Here is a 9,834-nt window from a genome sequence, read left to right on the forward strand (position 1 = left end):
GAAGAGGGCACCAGACCTCATTACAGATGGTTGTGAGCCACCGTGTGGTTGCTGTGAATTGAACTCAGGACCTTTGGAAGAGCAGCCAGTGCTCTTAACCTCTGAGCCATCTCTCTAGCCCTACAGAGCGAGTTTTGCTTCTTTTTTTTTTTTTTTTTTTTTTTTTTTAAGAAAAGGCTGGCCTTAATCTCACAGAGGTCGCCTGCCTTTGCCTCCAGAGTGCTGAGTAAAAGTGCTGCTACCACACCTAGTTTACAGAGTGAGATTTTGTCTCAAAGTAACAAGAGTGCTATTGAAGTTTACAAAGCCAGTGTGGTCTTTGTCCCTGTTACTAGAGATAGAATCATCTAGAATGTTGATGTTGAGTTGAATCTACTTTTCACTGAAGTTTGAGATACAAAAGGGACCCCACATGGGCATCTTTGAAGTATAAAAGATGAGAGGGAGGCTTGGGACTAAGATCCACAAGGAAAGTGTGCAAATGCAGGCATATGGTGTTCAGTCCACTTTAAGTGTGACCCCAGGGATAGAGCCAAGAACAGTGGGGTGAGAATTTGGGGACCATGTAGGGGCTCTTAGTGGCTGTTCCTGGAGGCAGGGATCCCTGTAGATGTGTGAGAAGGGATTAAGGATTTGATGATCTTTGGAACTTCGCCCAACAGCTGGAGCACCTGGGGGGGGGGGGTCGAACCTTAGAGTCTTTTAAGCTCAGTCACCCCCAGAAGGATGCAGGGGAAAGCACCCAACTGGAGAAACCCCATATGGTTATTCTCCCAGCCTCATTGCTGCTGGGGGCTGAGGGATACATGAACCCTAGGGTGCCTGGGGAACAACTTGGGAAGACCTCCCTTGACTTCCAGCTCAGCCTGGGACCAGACTGGATGTTCACATCCTACATGATGCCCCAGCCCTGGACCAACATTCTGGGCAGTTTTATTTAAGAATACAACCAAAGACAGAACGAGGCAGGTGTGGTGGCCCACGCCTTTGATCTCAGCACTTAGGAGGCAGAGGCAAGAGACTGTCTGTGAATTCCCCGCCAGCCAAGGCTACACAGTGAGACTTTGTTGCAAAAGAGTAGAATGGGGGAGAGCTAAGGCTGGGCATGGCTACCTCTTTTTCCATCACCGGGACTCTGAGGAGTAGCTTCTAGAAGGGGTCAGTGTCCAGGACTGGCCTCTTACCTAGGGAAAGTAAGAAGTAGAGAAAAAGCCAGGTTGGGGATGTAACTCAGTTGGTAGTGTGTCTGTCTCACATGCCTGAAGGTCCTGGGTTCCATCTGCAGCACGGCATAAACTAGGTTTGGTAGTGCACATCTGTAATCCCAGTACTTGGGAGCTGGGGGCAGAAGGGTCAGAAATTCAAGGTCATCCATGGCTATGAAGGAAGTTTAAAACCAGCCTGAGCTAAACAAAACTCCGCCTCAGAAGCCTCAAAATTTAAAACAAAACAAAAAATTCTAATCAAGAGAGAGTATAGGAAGAGATAAATGTTACCATGGGAACCGGATAGGTCCTTCAAATGACCTCCCAGTGAGGTGAGGTGTGGGTCACACCTCACCCACTAATCCCAGTCCTTGGGAGACAGAGATAGAAATATCTCTATGAGTTCAAGGCCAATCTAGTCTACGTAGTGAGTTCCAGGCCTGACAGGACAACATGCTGAGACTGTCTAAAAACTAAGACTCATATGTCCCTGACTAGCAGGTGCATGTATGTTCTGCAGATTTCAGTCATGCTTACTTTCAGTATTCTGCCTCTGGGTTCTGGGGATGAACATACCCAGGAATGACCCTGGGATGACCCTTTGTGAGGGAGGAAAAACTAGAGTAGGCAGCGAAAAGTCTAGAAGGAAAGTCTTTCCTGGGGGCTGCAGGTCTGCCTCAATAGTAGAGCCAGTGATTGCCTGGCGTGTGTGATTCCTGGGGTTAAATCCTGCTTCTACTTATTACAGACTCCTAGAATCTGCAGTTAGCACCACGGCACACATCCATAACCCCAGGAACGACTGTTTGGTTATCTGAAGAACTGGAAAATATTTTTTAAGTCACATTTATTTATTTAATTTGTAGGGAAGGCCACATGTTATGAGATGCATTTTGAAGCCAGAGGACAACTTATGGGAGTTGGTCCTCTCCTTCCGCCATGGGGGTCTCAGGGATCACACTCAAGGTGTCAATCAAGTTGGCATCAGTGCTTTACCTACTGAACCAACTTGAAAAACCTTTCCTGGAGGGCTGTAGAGATGGTTCAGAGGTTAAGCACACTGGCTGCCCTTCCAGAGGTACTGGGTTCAATTCTTAGTAACCACATGGTGGCTCATTACCATTTATAATGAAATCTGGTGTCCTCTTCTGGCCTGCAGGCGTACATGCAGGCAGAACACTATATACATAATAAATAAATAAACTTTAAAAACCCTTATAGAGGACTTTTTTCTTTTTACAGGGGCAGAGCATTTGGGTTTGTAAACAGTTTTTTGTTTTGTTGGATTTTCAAGACAGGGTTTCTCTGTGTAGCCCTGGCTGTCCTGGAACTAGCCTTGTAGATCGGGCTGGTCTTGAACTCAGAGATCCACCTACTTCTGCTTCCCAAGAGCTGGAATTAAAGGAGTATGCCACCACCACTGTCTGGTATTGGGTTTGTTGTTGTTGTTATTTTGCGGGGGTTTCGAGTCAGGGTTTCTCTACATAACAGCCCTAACCATCCTGGAACTCGCTCTGTAGACCAGGCTGACCTCGAACTCAGAGATCTGCCTGCCTCTGCCTCCTAAATGCTCAGATTAAAGGTGTGTGCCATTATACTCTGCTAAGTGAACAGTGTGCTAACCAAGGTTCACCAAGCCAAGCAGTTCCCACCAGCCTATGATCTCTACAAAGGTCTGGCTAAAAGCTTGCCCCTAATCACCCAGGGAGGGAAACATAAGTGGTTTCCAGTAACTGGGCTAGCTGTGGGTTTATTCCACTTTATACACCAGTTTTACCCTCAGGGTTGAGTGGAGAAGTTGGTGTGACTGTGCCAAGAACTTCTGCTTTTGGCTAAGCCCTTGCCGTTGTTAGGGATCGTTAAAAATGCTTAGTGTACCTGTAAAAAATACAGACAACTCAAGGCCAGACTTGGCTACATGGAAATACACTGTCCCTGCCAATGGTAACCAACCAACCATGACTCCTAACTACAGTGACCTACACTCAGGAGCTGAGACTCTGTGTAACTCCAAAGTAGGTGGAGACATTGTCCAGAGTTTCATAGTGAGGGGCTGGGGTGTGACTCAGTGGTAGAGCACCTGCCTAGAATCCCCCAGTGAGGGGCTGGGGTGTGGCTCAGTGGTAGAGCACCTGCCTAGAATCCCCCAGTGAGGGGCTGGGCTGTGGCTCGGTGGTAGAGCCCCTGCCTAGAATCCCCCAGTGAGGGGCTGGGGTGTGGCTCAGAGGTAGAGCACCTGCCTAGAACCCCCCAGTGAGGGGCTGGGCTGTGGCTCGGTGGTAGAGCCCCTGCCTAGAATCCCCCAGTGAGGGGCTGGGGTGTGGCTCAGTGGTAGAGCCCCTGCCTAGAATCCCCCAGTGAGGGGCTGGAGATATGGTTGAATGGTAGAGTACTTGCCTAGCATGTGCAAGTTCTGGGTTCAATCCCAGTATTGAAAAAAAAATGAAGATTTATACTCATCTTTCTGTATAAAAGAAAGGTTATTTAAAAACATGTATTTGTGTGTGTGTATGTGTGTGTGTGTGTATTTGTGTATGTGTGTGTGTGTATTTGTGTATGTGTGTATTTGTGTATGTGTGTATGTGTGTGTGTGTGTGTGTGTGTGTGTGTATGTATGCATATAAGTGGCAGTCAGAGAACAACTGGGAGTTGGTTCTTTTTACTGTAGATCCTGGGGATCAGGAGCGATTCATGCTGTCGGGCTTGGTGGTGAGCACCTTCAGTTGGTGTTCCATCTCATGAGCCCAGGTATGGGTTATTATATCAAACTCAGATTCCTGCAGGGGTCAGCAAGGTGATGAGGCAAAGCAGTCTTTTTCTATAATAAATGCTCCCACCCTCTCTCTTTCATTTAGCTTCTCTTTTTTATGAGGTTGCTTTGAGACACTATCTCCCATGGATAGTCCAAGCTGGCCTCAAACTAGTCCTTTTTCTTTTCTTTTTTGAGACAGGGTTTCTCTGTCTAATAATCCTGACTGTCCTGGACTAGGCTGGACTCAAACTCACAGAGATCCACCTGCCTCTGCCTCCTGAGTGCTGGGATTAAAGGTGTGTGCCTCCACAACTTGGCCATCCTTTCTTTTTAGGGATTTATTTTATATAATTTTTTAAAAAACACAAGCCCCAGCAGGCTGTGGGACTCTACCCAACTTTTGCCTCTTTCCCTCTGTTTTATTATTATTTTTTTAATGTTTGCCTCCGTAAAGGTGTTGGATCTCCTGGAACTCAGTTGTGACCTGCCATGTGTGTGCTGGGAATTGAACCCAGGTCCTTTGGAAGAGTAGACAGTGCTCTTAACCACTGAGCCAGCTCTCCAATCCCAGAACAAGAGTTTTTTGTTTGTTTTTCTCGAGACAGAAATTCTGTGTGTAGCCCTGGCTGTCCTCAAACTTCCAGAGATGCACCTGCTGGGATTAAAGAGTGTGCCACCTCCACCCAGATATTCAATAGTTTTTTGCATGTGTGTCTTTGTCTACGTGTGAATGCAGTACCCACAGAAACCAGAAGAGGGTGTTGGATCCCTTGGAGCTACAGGTGTGCTATCCAATACTGGTGCTGGGAATGAAACTTGGTCCTCTACAAGAGCAGTGCATACTCTTAACTACAGACCCATACCTCCAAGCCCTACATATGGTTTGAGACAGGGTCTGATTATGTAGTCCTGGCTGGCCTCAGATTCAGAGATGGGCCTGCTCCTGCCTCCTGAAAGCTGGCATTAAAGGTTTATTCTTCTGCATTTGGAGAAGACCTTGAACTTCTGATCCTTACCCCTCCACTTCTTGCATACTAGACATGCACCACCATTTCCATGGATACCATGTTAGGGATGGAACCCAGGGTTTCCAGTGCGCTCCATTCCCGGTGCTTACTGCGGCTTTAACACAGAGAGGGGCACTACTCACCCACTCAGAGGCTCTCAGCACCCTACCTACATTGCAAGTTAAATCTGAGAGCTAACCTACCTGGGGGTTAGCACCCGGTGAGGGACATGTTCCTTATGATGTCATCTACAGGCAGATGGGATATGACCTCATCACAGGGAAGCTGAACTGAAAGCAGTCAAAGCCTGAGATTAAGTAAATATCCTTTATTTATTTTGAGACAGGGCTTATGTAGCCTAGGCTAGCCTTCAATTCTCTGTGCCTTAGGATGACACTGAGCTTCGGATCCTCTTGCCTTCGCCGAGTGCTGTGATTACAGGGGCCACCACCATGCTCGGTACCAGTTGTGCTGTAGGCGGAAGCCAGGGCGTACACTCTGCCGGCTGAGCCACATTCCCACTTTTCTCCAACCTCCCCACAGACAATGGCCAAGAGGGCCCAGTGACTTGTCAGCTGTTCCTTCTCTCCCTTCGTGGGGTCTGGTGACCTCCCAGGAAGCACACAGGTTCAAGATACAGGACCCTGTTTCACAAAACGAGTGTTGGTGACCATCCCCCTGGTGCTGCGGGGATCTCCTGAGTCAGTCGTGACTGAGAACAACTCCCTGGCCCAAAGCTACACATCTCTTTTAATAACAAGTACTTATTCAGTCTGTGTGAGGTATGTGGGTGCACATGCACACCCATGCACATGCCACTGCACTTATGTGGACGTTAGAAGCTCTGGGGTCCCTTCTCTCCTTCCAACATGTAGGTCCCGGGAGAGAACAAGACAAACTCCTTAACCTTTGGGGCCATTCATGGGTCTACCCCACTCCCTTTCCTCTTTTTGAAACAGGACCTCACTATGCAGCCCTAGCTGGCTTGAAACTATGTCAACCCAGCTGGTTCACAAACTCGTGGGTCATCCTCCTGCTTCTCCAGTGCTGGGAATACATGTGTCCACCACCACATCCAGCTTCTACCCTTTTTTGAGACAGGGTCTCACTACATAGCGTAGGCTGGCCTTAAACTGAGACCTGTCTCCCTTCAGCCTGCCACATGCTGGGATATATACATGCTATCACATCCTATCCTAACTAATACTGGAGCCAAGATGGAAGCCAAAGATGCACCATGTGAATTCAGAAGGAAGGAATCTGGTTGTGCAAACACTGTGGTCACTAGGAGGGCATTTGGCCCAGTTTGCCCATTTTAGCCGTCTAAAAGACAATCACCAGCTGCACGGATCTTTGTTTCCTATCTTCTTGACTGGGTCCACACGATTTAGCCCCATGCCTGCTGTGTATTCAGCCTTGCTCTGTACTTGCCCCTTCAACCACGCCCTCCATTGCCAGACTGGGCAAGAGCCACAGAGGCAGGGGTAATGGCCACTGCCAAGTTTACCCTCTTGCTAGGGCATCCAGGAAGTAGGGAAAGGGAAAACTCACTACAGTCCTGGGAGGAGAAAGCCACCATGTGGTAGTCCTTCAGAAAACCTCCTATACCCCTGTGGGTGTGTGGCCCCTGCCAGAAATCCTAGCACTCAGGAGACTGAGGCAGAGGATGGAAAGTTCTAGGCCTGTCCGTGATTTGAAAAAATGTTGAGATTACAGCACCATCCAGCCTGGTTTATAGGGTACTGGATGTGGAACCCAAGGACCTGTGCATCAACTGAGCCACATCCTGAGCTCTGCTGTGGATCTCTACTTTCTTGGCTTTGCACACGGCCCCAGTGTGCCCCTGCACTCAGGATGTCCTAGCCCATTGCCAGTGTGAGTCAGATGTAAGGGGACCACAGGACTACTGTAGTTCTGACCACAAGTTACTACTAACTGCTTGGTATAAGAAAACCCAAACCCAGAAAACTAACAGGGTCATGGTGTTACACACCTGTGTACTTCTGAGTGTGCCAGCACTCAGAAGGTGGAGGCAGAAAGCTGGGTGGGCACTCAGGGAGGCAGAAGCAGGCAGCTGTCTCTGAGTTTGAGGCCAGCCTGGTCTGCAGAGCAGAGCGAGTTCCAGGACAGCTAGGGTTACACAGGAAAACCCTGTATCAAAAACAAAACAAAAACAAAAACAAAGGGTCAAGAGTTCATGATCAGGCACAAAGAGATTTCATGATCAGCCTGGGTTACTAGACACTACCTCAAAAAACAAAACAAAACAACAAAAATTTCCCCAAATCTAAATGACAAGTCTCCCCCCTAAAAAACTCATTACAATCCTTGGTCAGCAGCATATAAGGAACCTATTTTTCAACTTTTTTTTTGTATCTTTTTTTTTTCTTGAGACAGGGTCTTATGCTGTGGGATAATGCTCTTGTACACTGTAAAGATTTGTCACTTGTATTAGTTTAATAAAACACTTATTGGTCAGTAGTTAGGCAGGAAGTATAGGTGGGGTGACCAGACTAAGAGAATTCTGGGAAGAGGAAAGGCAGACAGTCAGTCACCAGCCAGAAGCAGAGGAAGGAAGCAAGATGAGAATGCCTTACTGAGAAAAGGTACCAAGCCACGTGGCTAAACATAGATAAGAATTATGGGTTAATTTAAATTGTAAAAGCCAGTTAGTAATAAGCCTGAGCAATAGGCCAAACAGTTTATAATATAAGTCTCTGTGTGTTTCTTTAGGACTGAACAACTGCAGAAACAGGTAGGACAGAAATTTTTGTCTACAACCGGCACCCAACATGGGACTCAAACCCACAACCCTGAGATTAAGAGTCTCAGTCTCACTATGTAGCGCTGATTAAAAATGTGAATCAGCATGCTTGTCTTATCTTTATTAAAGACAAGCCTTGCTATGTAGCTGGTCACAATCCTCCAGCCTCAGCTTCCTCTGTGGATTAGAGGCCTGTACTACAATCTGGACTTCAACTCCATCTTAATTAGTAAGCTTCCTGCTGCTTCTACTCCAGGACCCAAAATTACTCACATAATCCAAGAGCCTGTTAGAAAGATTTGACTCATGGCACCTCTGATCAGCACTGCAGATGCATGGGCCACACTCAAGGGGCTAAGTCTTGTCACAGTCAGCAGACTGCTCAGTCGGCAATGCAAGTGGCTAGGAAAAGGCAGACCAAGGACAGGAACACTGTCCCAAGAACTTGGCCTAAGTAGCATCACCCTACATCACCACCGTGAGTAGAATATTAAATAGTGGTAGACCTCAGGAGAGCAAATTATTTACTCTTCTGCCATCACACCCACAGGGCACCTTCCCCAAGGTCACACCCTAGATAAGTCTGAGCACAGGAACACATTCCTCTTACTCAAGGACTTTGCTTCCTGGTTCCCACGTGACAGAGGCGGTGTGGAACAGACATAAGAAAATGGCAATCTTTCACTAGCTTTTTTCTTGGAGGGGAAAGGGGACACAGGACAACTGCAATGCTGGGAACCAAACCCAGTGCCTGCTGCATGCTAGCATTCTCTCACTGAGCTACATCCCCAGCATCTGTGGGGTCGTTGATCAAGTCTCACCTGTGGCTTGGGGTAACACAGAAAGACAAGTTTCAGGCAAGCCCCAAGAATTAATCTTTTTGACAGAGGACAAAAAGATTGGCACGGTTCAAGGGTTACAGAGGAAGTGCTGCCCCATGGAATAAACATGAGGTAGGGGACCAGACAAGGCTTGCTAGGGGCTTTCGGATAAAACCAGAGCACTTGTTCTGGGAGTTGACATCTGGAAGGCAACTTCTAGAACCAAGCAGGCACGGGGGGGGGGGGGGGGGGCTCTGGAAAGCATGTACATTCCTGGTTTTCGATTATCTTTCTCCTGGGCCTCTTTCTTGGCCATGAAAGAGCTTTTTTTTTTTTTTTCTGGACCATAGGAGAAGGCTGTGTTGATCACCAGCCAGGCTGGGAAGGTGCTAGGAGAGTCAAGGGAACGCCACCAGAGGTAGTCAATTCATTCCAAGACCAATAGTTCAAAGGTCAAGAAAGGCAAGTTTCTTGGGCTGGTTCCCCTTCCCTGTTTCTCTGATTAAATACGAAAGCCGACGAAGACGAAGATGAGGAAAAGGAGGACAAAGAAAGTGGCATCTCGGGTATCATCCCAGCGTAGCCCCTTGTTGGCTTGGTCCTCCTGCTTTTTGCGAAGGGCCTCCCTCCGGGCGCGCAGACGTCGCTCTCTTTCTAGCTGTTCTCCATAGTGCGCCTGGTAGAAGGCGTCAAAGTCGAACATAGTGCGACGGTCGCCAGGAAAGGCCCGAGAGCCACAGTGAGCCCGAGGGGCATGGGGAGGAGGACGAGGAGGAGGAGGGGGATCGTCCGGGGGTGTCCTAGAGGGCCTGACACCGGGTCCGCGCAGGTCCTGGTCGCTGAGCAGACCTCGGTCATACTTGCGACGGAGGATGGTGCTGCCCAGGACCCGATAAGCTTCGGCGATGCGCGTGAAGCGTTCGGCGGCCTCGGGGCTCCCGGGATTGCGATCAGGATGGTAGAGGAAGCTCTGCCGGTAGTACGCCGCTTTGATCTGCGCCTGCGTGGCCGTGGAGGGGACGCCCAGCATCTCGTAGAGGGCAGTGCGGGAGTAAGGCCTCCCTCGCGAGCACCAGCCCGCGGCCGAATTTTGTGGCAACCCCCGAGCCTGCCACAGCCTCCATAGCGGTGACAGCGGCGAGCCCAGGCAGCGCGCGGCCGCCATGTTGTGGCGGGGACTGGGCGGCGCCCAGCCGGCCAATGGGAACCGCGAATCGTGAGCGGCGCCTCCGGCTTGTAGCCAATCAAATAAAAAGATAGGCGGGGAACGTTTAAAGCGTGAGCT

At 48.9% G+C, this 9,834-nt stretch overlaps 1 protein-coding gene across 1 annotated transcript; it reads right to left on the minus strand.

The window, feature by feature from the left end:
- Window positions 1-5,316: 5,316 nt before the first annotated feature.
- Window positions 5,317-9,719, minus strand: Dnajc30 (DnaJ heat shock protein family (Hsp40) member C30). Its single transcript, XM_057766116.1, has one exon. It carries the CDS (start codon window positions 9,712-9,714, stop codon window positions 9,052-9,054), a length of 663 nt encoding a protein of 220 aa, XP_057622099.1. The 5' UTR covers window positions 9,715-9,719; the 3' UTR covers window positions 5,317-9,051.
- Window positions 9,720-9,834: the final 115 nt, after the last annotated feature.

This window comes from Chionomys nivalis, chromosome 3 (assembly GCF_950005125.1).
Source record: "Chionomys nivalis chromosome 3, mChiNiv1.1, whole genome shotgun sequence".
In the NCBI taxonomy this organism is placed as follows: Eukaryota; Metazoa; Chordata; class Mammalia; order Rodentia; family Cricetidae; genus Chionomys; species Chionomys nivalis.

Excerpts from the sequence above, each read along its gene's own strand:
- Dnajc30 (XM_057766116.1), bottom strand. The coding sequence starts at position 9,714 with ATGGCGGCCGCGCGCTGCCTGGGCTCGCCGCTGTCACCGCTATGGAGG.